Below are 15,552 nucleotides of genomic sequence, written 5' to 3' on the forward strand. Positions count from 1 at the left end.
CTTAGTTTATAGAATAGAGTTCAGCTTCAGCCAGTTTCCTGTGAAACCGCTGTTTCATAGAATTAGTGTCATGTTGGGAGGGCCATGAGCTACAGACTTTCACTGTTACTGGGGATATTTTTAGATTTGTCCCATTTTGTCCAAAAGGAGGAAAAAAAAGACAAAGACATTATTTTTTTCATTAAGACAATAAAATTCTACTTTTTTAGTGCTTCATTGAGTACATTCTTTTTTTCATTAAAAAAAGTTATGGCATAATTTACATAAAGTAAATTTCACTGTCTTTAGGGTATAGTTCTGTGAGTTCTGTTAAATGCATACAATTATGTAACCAGCGCTACCATCACAACTGAGCTATACATACTGACCCATCTTTTTTTTGTTGTTTTTTTTTGAGACGGAGTCTCACTGTCGCCTAGGCTGGAGTGCAATGGCACAATCTTGGCTCACTGCAACCTCCACCTCCTGGGTTCAAGCGATTATCCTGCCTCAGCCTCCTGAGTAGCTGGGATTACAGGTGTGCACAATCATGCCCGGCTAATTTTTGTATTTTTAGTAGAGATGGAGTTTCACCATGTTGGTCAGGCTGATCTCGAACCCTGACCTCGTGATCCAACCACCTTGGCCTCCCAAAGTGCTGGGATTACAGGCGTGAGCCACCACGCCCAGCCACTGACCCATCTTTTAAACAAGAATTCTAGGGTAAGAATTTAAGAAGATTTAATTTTTACCTATCTCTAAAGCCTGTTAAAATTACAGAAAAGGAATTGTATTTCTCATTTTAAACATTTAATCCCACCCTCATTTTTTAAAGTCGCATTATGAACTCATTTGTATAACATATATAACATATATATGTATAACATATATAACATATATATGCACACATACACTCAATATATTGAGTGTGTTTCAGTCAGTTGCAGTCTTTTTTTTTTCTCCTCCCAAATAGACCAAAAAGTCACTGGCTTGCCTTTAATTAGCTGTAACCTTTAAGCTTGCTTTATTTATTTATTTATTTATTTATTTATTTATTTATTTATTTATTTATTTAGTGACAGAGTCTCGCTCGCCCTGTCACCCAGGCTGGAGTGCAGTGGCATGATCTCGGCTCACTGCAAGCTCCGCCTCCTGGGTTCACGCCATTCTCCCGCTCAGCCTCCCGAGTAGCTGGGACCACAGGCACCCACCACCACGCCTGGCTAATTTTTTTTTTGTATTTTTAGTAGAGATGGGGTTTCACTGTATGAGCCAGGATGGTCTCAGTCTCCTGACCTTGTGATCCACCTGCCTCAGCCTCCCAAAGTGTTGGGATTAAAGGCATGAGCCACTGCGCCCAGTCACCTTTAAGCTTTTACAAGTATAGTCAACCAGGTAAGGGTGGTGGGGGCTATTTCCCAAAACTTCTCCTGCCGACTCAAAAGTTAGGTTCTTCAGAGTAAAACAGGCTCTTCACTGTTTTCAAGGTTATTCCAGAGTTTCCTTGTTTTCTTCTATCTAATCTCAGCTGCCACAATCAGACGGAAAGCACAAGGACACTTTTCCTTGTATCTGTACTGGAAGCCTTAGCAGCAGATAGCAGTCGTTCTTTTTGATGCTTAAATGATACCATCTTATGTCCATGGGAGTCCCTTTTTCTTGGCTTCTGATTCCTTTGGACATAACCCATTGATTTTTTTTTCTGTTTCTTTTTGTGGAGAATGGGGTCTTGCTATATTGCCTAGGGAGGTCTCAAACTCCTGGGCTCAAGCTATACTCCTGCCTCTGCCTCCCTAAGTGCTGGGATTACAGGCATGGGCCACCATGCCTGGCATGACCCAATGATTTTTAATAGCTTCCTTGATTTCTGATACAACAAGATGTCTCAGGCTTTGTGTGTATATATATATATATATATATATATTTTTTTTTTTTTTTTTTTTTTTTTTTTTTGAGACGGAGTCTTGCTCTGTCACCCAGGCTGGAGTGCAGTGGCCGGATCTCAGCTCACTGCAACCTCTGCCTCCCGGGTTCATGCCATTCTCCTGCCTCAGCCTCACGAGTAGCTGGGACTACAGGCGCCCGCCACCTTGCCCGGCTAGTTTTTTTGTATTTTTTAGTAGAGACGGGGTTTCACCATGTTAGCCAGGACGGTCTCGATCTCCTGACCTAGTGATCCGCCCGTCTCGGCCTCCCAAAGTGCTGGGATTACAGGCTTGAGCCACCGCGCCCGGCGCTTTGTATATATTTTGTCCCAAGCCTCATAATCAGCCATTCCTTAAGAACTTGGTTGAATTTTTCTCCCAAGTGGAGAATTACATTTAGAAACCATCAAGTCAAGATCTGAGCAGGAAAACAGAAACCACACTAGTTAGAATTTGATTTAGGAAATTAGCTAAATAGGTTATTAGAGTTCTCAAAAGGGAAAAAGAGAACACAGAAGTAACAGAAAATAGTAAGTGGAGGAAGTAGCTACAATTCCTAGGGCTGAGGAATAAAGGGAAGAGGTTGGGGTGATTAGAACCAGGAAACTTGGAAGAATGGCTGGGCGCAGTGGCTTACACTTGTAATCCTAGCCCTTTGGGAGACTGAGGCAGGTGGATTGCTTGAGCCCAGGAGTTCAAGACCAGCCTGGGCAACATGGGAAAATCCTGTCTCTACAAAAAACAAAAATTAGCCAGGTGGTAGTGGGCTCCTGTATTCCTAGCTACTCAGGAGGCTGAGGTGGGAGGATCACCTGAGCCCAGGAGGTCGAGGGTGTGGTGAGCTGTGATTGTGCCACTGCACTCCAGCCTGGGTGACAGAGTGAGACCCTGTCTCAAATGAAATGAAATGAAATAAATGAAATGAAAGGACATGACATGACATGACATGACATGACATGAAATATAAAAAGAACCTGGAAACTTGGAAGAGTGGCCAGGAGGTGGCGCCTCCTACTTGGTGCAGGTACCTCTGAGGGCGTTCAGCTTGAAGAGTGTTGTTGACTGACTGCTGCATACAGGTTGAATGGCATTGCAGGGCTGACACTGACAGAAACAGCAAACAGACAGGAAGAAGCAAGTCCACTGTCTCCTCCTCTAGCCTAGCATACTGTGTTGGCAGAACCAGAAAGCAAGCAAGCTGGGGAGGGAGAAATGTTTATAGACTTCCAGCCTTGCATCACAGAGCCAAGTGTAGAATGCCATGCTTGCGGCCGGGTACAGTGGCTCACGCCTGTAATCCTAGCACTTTGGGAGGCTGAGGCGGGTGGATCACGAGGTCAGGAGATCAAGACCATCCTGGCCAACATGGTGAAACCCTATCTCTACTAAAAATACAAAAATTAGCTGGGCGTTGTGGTGCCTGCCTGTAATCCCAGCTACTCTGGAGGCTGAGGCAGGAGAATGGCTTGAACCTGGGAGGCGGAGACTGCATTGAGCCGAGAGCACCACTGCACTCCAGCCTGGGCAACAAGAGCAAGACTCTGTCTCAAAAAAAGAAAAACAGTGCTGTGTTTGGACCTGAGGGGCAAGGGCCAATACCTTAATACTTGGTACAGAAATTACAGTTGGGTACCTGGCTTATATACTAATTATTATTGTGTTGTCATTGTGTCTAGACCTTTCCAAAGGGCAGAATTATAAAATATTTTAAAATAGAAAAATAAATGAGTTCATACTTAAATTAATTCAAACTTAACACTATAGGAATTTTAACTTCTTTGTGTATTTTATATGAAAAAATATTGATTCCTAACTTAAAATAATTACAAATATTTGCACAATCTAACAATAATGTGTAAAATAAGTTCAAAATAATGCCAGGTTCCAGTTCTGGCATGACAGCATGAAGAATTCTGTGGACTTAGTTCCCAGTGAAACTGGTGAACATTAATTTTAAAAAATAACAAATTACAGTTTCTAGAAATGGTCCTAGGGAATAGAGCAAATGAAGAAACCCTTTTTTTTTAAGTTTTTATTTTTAGACAGAGTCTTGCTCTGTCGCCCAGGCTGGAGTGCAGTGGTGCCATCTTGGCGATCTCGGCGATTTCGGCTCACTGCAACCTCCGCCTCCCGGATTCAAGTGATTCTCTTGCCTCAGCCTCCTGAGTAGCTGGGGTTACAGGTGTGTGTCACTATGCCCAGCTAATTTTTGCATTTTTAGTAGAGACAGGGTTTCACCATGTTGGTCAGGTTGGTGTTGAACTCCTGACTTCGTGATCCACCTGCCTTGACCTCCCAGAGTGCTGGGATTATAGGCGTGAGCCACCGCCCCTGGCCATGAAGAAACATGAGGAACCTTGAGTCTGTGATATTTGAACTAAAACCTTCTCCATCCCTCCTTTTTTACAGCTAGTGAGATAGAAGCTTCACTCTAGAGGGTGTAGCCAAGAACACAGGGCTCCAGCTTCATGTATTCTACCCCATTGCCTCAGTGAGAAGGTTTTCATCCTAGGAGGAGGAGTAGCATACCAATATTTCTCATTTTGCCCCAAGTGCCTGTCATTGAGGCAAAATTCTAGGTAATTGTGGCTGACTGGTGGTGGTTCCTTTCTTTCACCCAGTCCCTACTCCTAGGATGGAGACTTGACCTTGGGCAAGGCACTGCTGAAACTGCTGGGGCTCTGATCATCTTTACCCTTGCTTTTCAAGCCGAGAAGACCTAAGTCTATAGCCTCACTTCCACCGGGTACTCCACTTCGTAAAGCAGGGATGCCATTCAGATAAACACACCATTGTCCCCACTATAGGTGTAGAGAGTGGTTCAGATGTTTTATCTGGAAGCAGAAATAGGCTGTAAAACAGGTAGCTCTTAATTTTTTCCTAAAGGAACAAAGTATGGAGAAGCTCAAGAGTATGGAGAAACTCAAAAAAACTGCGGAGGTTGTTGTGCAAAGCAATAGGAAAGAGACTGGTTAAATTCACTGGAGATATAGGATAAACTGTAGGCCAGCTAGTTTGCTGGAGAGAACCAGGAAAAGAAGAAGCTAGGAGGAGCCCTTTGGTATCAGAACAACTCTCAAGCACTGACCTTGGGAACTAACTGTCCCTTTAGAGGGACCCAAATTTGATCTACTCAGTCTGTGGAGCAATTTATGCCCCAGGGTGTTATTAAAACCAGTAGAGCAATCAGCTGGAAATTAGTGAAGCTGTAACAACTAGATGTGGTCAAGGAAAGATACACTCAAGGAAAGTCTTGCAAAGACCTTTGTCATCCAGGGTGACTGTGGGTATCCCCAAGGCTGTGCCTTCTAATGAGCAATATCACATACTTCATACTTGAAGTTTGAGGGCAAACAGACTTTACAAAAATAATCCAGCTAGTTACTAAACAAATGAGCAAATGACAATAACAAGCCTGAGGTGGAAAAGGTGGGAACAGTAGTACTCAGAGTTGCTAAAATGTCTAGCTTCCAACAAAAAATTATGAGCTATGGAAAGAAACAGCAAAGTATGACCCATACACTGGAAAAAAAGCAGGTAACAAAAACCGATTGTGAAAGTGACCAGATGTCACATTTAATAGAGACTTCAAAGTAGCCATTGTATATGTTCAAATAACTGAAAAACTCTGATTAAAGAAGCAAAGGTGTGTGATAATGTCACGTCAAATAGGGAATATCATTAAAGAGATAGCAATTATATATTAAAAAAGAACCAAATAGAAATCCTGGAGTTGAAAAGTACAATAACTAAAATGAAAAATTAGGGGAGTTCAATAGGCTATAACTGACAGAAGAAAGAATTCATGAATTTGAAGATAGATCAATACAGATTATGCAATTTGAAGGAGAAAAAAAGACTGATGTGTTGAAGAAATGTCAGACACCATTGAACACACCAACATATCAGAAATGATTAATAACAAGGTTAATATAACAAAAGATACAAATATGCTCTTTTCTTCTCTCAGATTCTTTAAAAGACATTATATAAAGTAATAAGTATAACAATATAGGCCAGTCGCGGTGGCTCAAGCCTGTAATCCCAGCACTTTGGGAGGCCGAGACGGGTGGATCACGAGGTCAGGAGTTCGAGACCATCCTGGCTAACACGGTGAAACGCTGTCTCTACTAAAAAATACAAAAAACTAGCCGGGCAGGTGGCGGGCGCCTGTAGTCCCAGCTACTCGGGAGGCTGAGGCAGGAGAATGGCGTAAACCCGGGAGGCGGAGCTTGCAGTGAGCTGAGATCCGGCCACTGCACTCCAGCCCGGGCGACAGAGTGAGATTCCATCTCAAAACAAAACAAAACAAAACAAAAAAAAAACAATATAATGTTGAGTTTGTAACATTTGTAGACATAATGTGTATAACAGTAAAATCACAAAAAAGGGGAAAAGGAACAGACTTATATAGGAATAACATTCCTGTATCTCACTGGAATTGAGTTAGTATAAATCAGAAGCTGATTCTGATGAGAAGTATATTGTTAGCCCGGCTGGGTGGGGTGGCTCACGTAATCCCAGCACTTTGGGAGGCCAAGGCGGGCAGATGACGAGGTCAGGAGATCAAGACTATCCTGGCTAACATGGTGAAACCTTGTCTTTACTAAAAATACAGAAAAAAAAAATTAGCCGGGCATGGTGGCAGGCGCCTGTAGTCCCAGGTACTCGGGAGGCTGAGAGAATGGCGTGAACCCAGGAGGTGGAGCTTACAGTGAGCCGAGATGATGCTACTGCACTCCAGCCTGGGTGACAGAGTGAGATTTCGTCTCAAAAAAAAAAAAAAAAAAGAAGTATATTGTTAGCCCAAGAGTAACCTCTAAAGAAAAAAAAAAGTATAAAAATTTATAATCATTAAATTATAATGCTACATTTCAAAATATTCACTTAATGCAAAAGAAAGCAGTAAAGGTGGAATAAAGGACGAAAACACATGAGACATAAAAAAACAAAAAGTAAAAGTAGATGACAAAAAGTAAAAATAAAACATGTAAATCCAGCTGTATCAATAATATTAAATGTACATGGATTCAACAATTGAGTCAAAAGACAGACTGGATTTAAAAAAAACAAGATTCAATTATATGATGTCTAAAGGTGGCACACTTAAGGTTTAAAGATACAAATAGTTTGAAAGTAAATGGATGGAAAAATAAATACAATGCAATAAAGAAAAGATAAATGTTTAAGTGTCAGATATCCCAGTTACCCTATTTTGATCATTACACTTTACATACATGTATCAAAATGCCACATGTATCCCAAAAATATGTACTACTTTTATGTATCAATTAAAAATTATATATACACACACACAAATACATATATATAAATGTATATATATATAAAATAAATATTCAAATGGCAACTATGAGAAAGCTGGAGTGGCTACATTAATATCAGACCAAGTAGACTTTGTTTACTTTTTATTTATTTATTTTTGAGAGGGAGCCTTGCTGTGTCACCCAGGCTGGAGTGCAGTGGCACGATCTTGGCTCACTGCAACCTCTGCCTCCCGGGTTCAAGCAATTTTCCTGCCTCAGCCTCCCAAGTAGCTAGGATTACGGGTGTGTGCCACCATGCCTGGCTAATTTTTTTTTTTTTTTTTGAGATGGAGTCTTGCCCCTGTCGCCCAGGCTGGAGTGCAGTAGTGCAATCTCAGTTCACTACAACCTCTGCCTCCCGGATTCAAGCAATTCTTGTGCCTCAGCCTCCTGAGTAGCTGGGATTACAGGTGCCTGCTACCACACCCAGCTAATTTTTGTATTTTACTAGAGATGAGGTTTCACCATGTGGTCCAGGCTGGTCTTGAACTCCTGACCTCAAGTGGCCCACCCACCTTGGCCTCCCAAAGTGTTGGGATTACAGGCGTGAGCCACCATGCCAGGCCTGAATTATATACTTTAAATAGGTGAATTGGATGGTAGTGAGTAAAACTTGAAAATAAGAATACCAGTTTTATGAGTAACAACTAATGGATGCAGTTTAGGTTTCTTTGCAGTTCAACTTATCCTTAGAGAATAAATTCCACTGAGGACATACAGTTAAAATATAATGTGAGCTAAAAGTCATTTGAAGTAATTCTTTTTTCTCTATGGTTGTGTTACCAACTTGATAATTACTGCATTGATTGACTTTTCCTATGCTGAAACAATTCCAGGGTTTTAGTAGCTTATAACGATAAACATTTATTTCTTGCTCAGGTTCTGTGAGTCCACTCTAGTGGTTCTTCTCTAGGCCCCAGGTTCAGTTTAGGTCTACCTGTGTGTCTTCTCATCCTGGAACTTCAGTTGAAAACACAGCTCCCATAAGATAATGTAGGTCTTGTGGAGGGCATGGGAACACAAGAGGGTTGCTGGAATTTGTAGCGACTCCTAAATCCTTTGTGTGGACTGGCACACTGTCACTTTCAGCCATATTTGTTTGTTTTGCATAAAAGGTTAAATTACCTTTTTTGTTTGTTTTGTTTTTTTGAGACGGAGTCTGCCTCTGTTGCCCAGGCTGGAGTGCAGTGGCACAGTCATAGATCATAGCTCACCATAACCTTGAATTCCTGGACTTTGCCTCTGCCTCTCACCTCTCAGCTTCCTGAGTAGCTGGCACTATAGGCACCCATCATCATGCCCACCTGACATTTATTTATTTATTTATTTATTTTAGTAGAGACTGAGTCTCATTATTTTCCAGGCTGGTCTTGAACTTCTAGTCTCTGGCCTCAAGCAGCCCTCTTGCCTCAGCTACCTAAAGTGCTGGGATTACAGATTGAGCCACTGCGCCCAGCCTGAGTTGGTGGGTTTTTTTTTTTTTTGAGAGGGTCTCCACTCTGTGGGCCAGGCTGGAGTGCAGTGGTGTGATCTTGGCTCACTGTAACTTCTGCCTCCTGGGTTCAAGTGATTCTCATGCCTCAGCCTCCTGAGTAGCTGAGATTATAGACACCCGCCACCACACCCAGCTAATTTTTGTATTTTTAGTAGAGATGGGGTTTCATCATGTTGGCCAGGCTGGTCTCAAACTCCTGACCTCAGGTGATCCACCCGCGTTAGGCCTCCCAAAGTGGTGGGATTACAGGCGTGAGCCACTGTGCCTGGCCAAGTTGGTGGTTTGTTTTTTGTTTTTTTTGTTTTGTTTTGTTTTGTTTTTGAGACGGAGTCTCGCTCTGTCGCTCGGGCTGGAGTGCAGGGGCCGGATCTCAGCTCACTGCAAGCTCCGCCTCCCGGGTTTACGCCATTCTCCTGCCTCAGCCTCCCGAGTAGCTGGGACTACAGGCGCCCGCCACCTCGCCCGGCTAGTTTTTTGTATTTTTTAGTAGAGACGGGGTTTCACAGTGTTAACCAGGATGGTCTCGATCTCCTGACCTCGTGATCCGCCCGTCTCGGCCTCCCAAAGTGCTGGGATTACAGGCTTGAGCCACCACGCCCGGCCAAGTTGGTGGTTTTTTAAGAAGATAATATACAGTTTGAACTCATACTGATATTTACAATTCAAATTAAGGATTATAAGGTTTTAAGTTTCATTGTTCTTTTTTTTTTTTTTTTTTTTTTTTTTTTTTTTTGGAGACGGAGTCTGGCTCTGTCGCCAGGGCTGGAGTGCAGTGGCCGGATCTCAGCTCACTGCAAGCTCCGCCTCCCGGGTTCCCGCCATTCTCCTGCCTCAGCCTCCCGAGTAGCTGGGACTACAGGCGCCCGCCACCTCGCCCGGCTAGATTTTTGTATTTTTTTTGGTAGAGACGGGGTTTCACCGTGTTAGCCAGGATGGTCTCGATCTCCTGACCTCGTGATCCGCCCGTCTCGGCCTCCCAAAGTGCTGGGATTACAGGCTTGAGCCACCGCGCCCGGCCTTTTTTTTTTTTTTTTTTGAGACGGAGTCTCACTCTGTCGTCTAGGCTGAAGCGCAGTGGCCGGATCTCAGCTCACTGCAAACTCCGCTTCCTGGGTTTACGCCATTCTCCTGGCTCAGCCTCCCGAGTAGCTGGGACTACAGGCATCCGCCACCTCGCCTGGCTAGATTTTTGTATTTTTTAGTAGAGACGGGGTTTCACCGTGTTAGCCAGGATGGTCTTGATCTCCTGACCTCGTGATCCGCCCGTCTCGGCCTCCCAAAGTGCTGCGATTACAGGCTTGAGCCACCGCGCCCGGCCAAGTTTCATTGTTCTTATATCTGTGTCTTCTCTGTCCCATTATGAAAATACTGATTCCCAACAACACCAATGTAAGTATTCATTTGCAACTATAATATCCCCGTAACAGTACCAAGATAACAGTACCAACAGTGTTGATAATTATGATTACTGAAAAAAATTCAAAGTATTACTGAAAACAAAGTATTATGAAACTGATAAGTAGTGCAGTTAAGCTAATAGTGATAATCTCTCAGTTATTTCAGCTGCCAATGAATTTCTTTGTGAAATCATATTCAAAGTTTTAGAAAAAATGTCGAAGGTCCTGTTCAAGCTTAAAACGATACTTGGGCCGGGCACAGTGGCTCACGCCTATAATTCCAGCACTTTGGGAGGCCTAGGCGGGTGGATCTTCTGAGGTCAGGAGTTCAAGACCAGCCTGGCCAACATAGTGAAACCCCGTCTCTACTAAAAGTACAAAAAATTAGCTGGGCTTGGTGGCAGGCGCCTGAAATCCCAGCTACTCGGGAGGCTGAGGCAGGAGAATTGCTTGAACCTACCTGGGAGGCGGAGGTTGCAGTGAGCCAAGATCGTGCCATTGCACTCCAGCCTGGGCAACAAGAGTGAAACTCTGTCTCCAAAAATAAAAAAAAATTAAAAAATAAACAAAACCTAAATCTATATAGTTGAAAGCACAATAACTCATAGGATAATGTATGTAATAAATCAGATAATAAGTGCTCTGAGAAGTTTTGAGTCTAGTCTTTTATCAAAGTTTATTGACTTTTTGCAAATCATTGCATTAACTTTCTGAGTTGGAGAGAAAGGCTGATGAAATTATTGTCATAGCTAGATTTTCTCTTTGGATTGGTAAATGTTCTGCATCAAAGCCTGACACTGAGGTTGCCAGCAGAAAGCTTAGCCATAGCAGAGAGTAGAATATGAAAAAACTAGGGTGTGTCAAGGCAAAGAAGTTGGAGATTGAAGATGTATGTGCTTGAGCTAAACTCTAGTAGTAATGTCTTTGTGTTCCAAAGTTATCGGTAAATATAACAACAGCAAAGAACCATTTTGTTGCACTAATTAAATTAGTAGTCATGAGGGTTAGTTATTGGAGAAGGATAGAGGTGATCTAATGTCTCTGATTTTGCTAATCATCTTGATATAGTAGAATTCCTTTATATAGCATTTGGTGTGGTGTCATTAGCAAAACAGATAAGAACAGCTTTTTACTAATAATTGTTTTGTCCCAGAGCATTTGATTTACCATGTACTGAATAATGAGTAGTTTTATAGTGGGGTCCTGTTGCCTTTTTTCTTTTATTTTTTGTTTTTAAGAAACGGGGTCTCTGTTGACCAGACTAGACTCAATCACCTGAGGCCAAGTGATCCACCCACCTCAGCCTCAGCAGTAGCAGGACAAGAAGCATGTGCCACTGTGCCCAGCTTATTGCTTTTTTTTGTCTGTTGCTTTTTTTTTTTTTTAATCCTTATAACCTGCCTCTATCAATCTATCTTAAAATGATGTATGAATGTTATTAAGAGTGAATTTATTTTTCTTTTTTTCTTAGGAGCAGCCACCATATCCTAGCTACAATTCTAACTATTGGAATTCTTCTGCGAGATCTAGGGTTCCTTACCCAAGTACATACCCTGTAAGACCAGAATTGCAAGGCCAGGTATGGTTTAAAAACAGACTTTCTGAACTTTTTCTTAATGAATAGATTTATTTTCAAAACCTGTGCAGATTTCAGAGCAGTGATGAGTGTTTGTTTTTTTTCTTTGCTTTAATGGGCTCCATCAATCTCATTTTTTTTTTTTTTTTTTTTTTTTTTTTTTTTTTTTTTTTTGAGACGGAGTCTCGCTCTGTCGCGCGGGCTGGAGTGCAGTGGCCGGATCTCAGCTCACTGCAAGCTCCGCCTCCCGGGTTTACCGCCATTCTCCTGCCTCAGCCTCCGAGTAGCTGGGACTACAGGCGCCCGCCACCTCGCCCGGCTAGTTTTTTCTATTTTTTAGTAGAGACGGGGTTTCACAGTGTTAGCCAGGATGGTCTCGATTTCCTGACCTCGTGATCCGCCCGTCTCGGCCTCCCAAAGTGCTGGGATTACAGGCTTGAGCCACCGCGCCCGGCCCATCAATCTCATTTTAATGTTTTTAGCTCAGAGATAAGGATATATGTAGGCAAGTATACCTATAGCTTGAGGCATAATAAATTATTTTTCAGGACCCAGAATCAGCAAACATAAAATGTACTTATTTTTGAAAATTTGACTTATTACAGACATTTAATTTAAAATATTTTAAGCTTACAAAAAGTACAGAAAATATGTACATTTTAAATCTAGCATGCAGGGTCGGGTGCAGTGGCTCACAGCTATAATCCGTTGGTCTTTGGGAGACCGAGGTGGGCAGATCACCTGAGGTCAGTAGTTCAAGACCGGCCTAGCCAACATGGGAAAATTCCATCTCTACTAAAAATACAAAAATTAGCTGGGTGTGGTGGTGGGCACCTGTACTCCCAGCTACTTGGGAGGCTGAGGCAGGAGAATCACCTGAACCCAGGAGGTGGAGGTTGCAGTGAGCTGAGATCACACCATTACACTCCAACCTGGGCGACAGAGTAAGACTCCGTCTCAAAGCAAAAAACAAACACAAAAAAACCCAAAAATCTAGCATTCTAATTTGTCAATTTCTGTTTGCCACATTTGTTTCAGATTTTTAAGAAAGAAGTAAACCAAATACTAATTGAAACCCAATGACACTTCTTTTCATTTACTTAAATTTTATTTTTTTAGTTGTTTGAAACAGGGTCATTTTCTGTCGCCCAGGCTGGAGTGCAGTGGTGTGATTTCAGCTCACTGCACCCACCTCCTCACAGGTTCAAGCGATTCTCCTGCCTCAGCCTCCTAAGTAGCTGGGACTACAGGCACGCACCACTAACCCAGCTAATTTTTTGATTTCTTTTTTGAGATGGAGTCTTGCTCTGTCACCAGGCTGGAGTGCAGTGGCGTGATCTTGGCTCACTGCAACCTCTGCCTCCTGGGTTCGAGTGATTCTCCTGCCTCAGCCTCCCGAGCAGCTGGGACTACAGGCACATACCACTACGCCCAGCTAATTTTTGTATTTTTAGTAGAGATGGGGTTTCACCATGTTGGCCAGTATGGTCTTGATGTCTTGACCTCGTGATCTGCCTGCCTTGGCCTTTCAAAGTGCTGGGATTATAGGCGTGAGCTACTGCGCCCAGCCAGTTTTTGGATTTTTAGTAGAGACGGGGTTTCACCATGTTGGCCAGGCTGGTCTCAAACTCCTGACCTCAAGTGATCCACCCACCTTGGCCTCCCAAAGTGCTGGGTTTACAAGCGTGAGCTGTCGTGCTCGGCCTGAAGTTGTATTTATGATCCCATTTGTGTTTTTATGCCTTTACCACTTGCCTATGTATCCATAAACTTTATATACTTTTATTTTACATGTTTTTAAACTTGATATGTGTGATTTCATACTAACAAACACTCTGCTGCAGCTTGCTTCTTTTGCTTATCGTTGGTTGTCATCTTTCTGTTATATAAATATGAGATAAGAATTTCCGGCCGGGCGCGGTGGCTCAAGCCTGTAATCCCAGCACTTTGGGAGGCCGAGACGGGTGGATCACGAGGTCAGGAGATCGAGACCATCCTGGCTAACCCGGTGAAACCCTGTCTCTACTAAAAAATAAAAAAAAAAAAAAAAAATTAGCCGGGCGAGGTGGCGGGCGCCTGTAGTCCCAGCTACTCGGGAGGCTGAGGCAGGAGAATGGCGTGAACCCGGGAGGCGGAGCTTGCAGTGAGCTGAGGTCCGGACACTGCACTCCAGCCTGGGTGACAGAGCGAGACTCCGTCTCAAAAAAAAAAAAAAAAAAAAAAAAAAAAAAGAATTTCCCTAGGGTATGGAATTGTCGGCTGTAGGTGTGTACATTTTTTTTTTTTAGATGGAGTCTCGCCCTGTCGCCTAGGCTGGAGTGCAATGGCGTGATCTCGGCTCACTGCAACCTCTGCCTCTCAGGTTCAAATGATTCTCCTGCCTCAGCCTCCCGAGTACCTGGGATTAACAGGTGCCCACCACCATGCCCAGCTAATTTTTGTATTTTTAGTAGAGATGGGGTTTCACCATGTTAGCCAGGCTGGTCTCGAACTCCTGACCTTGTGGTCCGCCCGCCTCGGCCTCCCAAAGTGCTGGGATTACAGGCATGAGCCACCACACCCGGTCAGGTTGTGTACATTTTTATTAGATACAGCCAAATTACTTTTCAAAATGGTTGTACTGACAAAGGAGTAATTGTCATATTTGCATATTTCCATAATTTTTTTTATCTAGCCATATTTCTGTTTGTTTTTTTTTTTCCCTGAGACAGAGTCTCGCTCTGTTGCCCATGCTAGAGTGCAGTGGTGTGATCTCGGCTCACTGCAAGCTCTGCCTCCCGGGTTCACGCTATTCTCTGGCCTGAGCCTCACTAGTAGCTGGGACTACAGGCACCCCACACCATGCCCAGCTAATTTTTTGTAATTTTAGTAGAGACGGGGTTTCACCGTGTTAGCCAGGATGGTCTTGATCTTCTGACCTCAGATACACCTGTCTCAGCCTTCCAAAAGTGCTGGGATTACAGGCGTGAGCCACTGCACCCGGCTTTTGTTTTTTTTTTTTTTTTTTTTGAGACAGGGTCTTGCTTTGTATCCCAGGCTGGAGTACAGTGTGATGATGACACCTCACTGCATCCCCTACCTCCTGGCCTCAAGTGATCTTCCCACTTTAGCCTCCTGAGTAGCTGGGGCTACAGGTGCACATCACCATGTCTTTTTAATTCATTTGTTTTTTTGTAGAGACAGGGTCTTTCTGTGTTACCTAGGCTGGTTTCAAACCCCTAGCCTCAAGCTACCCTCTCAAATTGGCCTCTCAAAGCGCTGGGATTACAGGTGTAAGCCTGTGTGCCTAGCCTATAATGATCATGTATATATGAACTTCAGGATGAGGCTGATCAGAGATAATGGAATGTAAAATAAAGATCATGTTAGTACTTACCACAAACTTTCATTTTACTTGTGTCAGCCTCATCCCTGTGACTGAAATTGAGAAGTAGACATTGTTATTGCTGAATGTTACATAGTTGTGGTTTGGCCACATACTACAAAATCCACCCTTCAAAGTGTACAATGCAGTTGGTTTTTAGTATATTCACAAAGTTTACCCATCATCACTGTCTAATTCTGGAACACTGTCATCACCCCGAATAGAAACCCTGCACTTAAAATGTCATTACTTCCCTCCCCTCAGCTTGTGGCAACCTGTAATCTACTTTTTATCTCTCAGGAATTTTCTAACCAGACATTTTGTATGGAATCATACAGTATGTGGCCTTTTGTTTCTGGTTTCTGTCACTATGTAATGTTTTCAGCCTTCTCCATGTTGTCAGGATATACCAAATTTCATCAATTGATAGATATTTGGGTTGTCTTTCTTTTTGTCTATTATAAATGATGCTGCTACAGCCTTCATGTACAA

General features: G+C 43.0%; 1 protein-coding gene across 2 annotated transcripts in view; it reads left to right on the forward strand.

Moving 5' to 3' along the window:
• The window catches only part of BAG4 (BCL2 associated athanogene 4), a 37,619-nt gene that overhangs the window by 6,408 nt on the left and 15,659 nt on the right, over positions 1 to 15,552 (forward strand). The window contains exon 2 of one of the 2 annotated variants that reach the window (XM_010385294.2): positions 11,592 to 11,699. The exons of the other annotated variant lie outside the window; for it this stretch is intronic. Within the exon in view, the coding sequence (XP_010383596.1) occupies positions 11,592 to 11,699 (108 nt within the window). The remainder of the gene's footprint in view (positions 1 to 11,591; positions 11,700 to 15,552) is intronic. 2 annotated transcript variants of the gene reach the window in all.

This window comes from Rhinopithecus roxellana, chromosome 9, assembly GCF_007565055.1.
Source record: "Rhinopithecus roxellana isolate Shanxi Qingling chromosome 9, ASM756505v1, whole genome shotgun sequence".
Classification (NCBI taxonomy): domain Eukaryota; kingdom Metazoa; phylum Chordata; class Mammalia; order Primates; family Cercopithecidae; genus Rhinopithecus; species Rhinopithecus roxellana.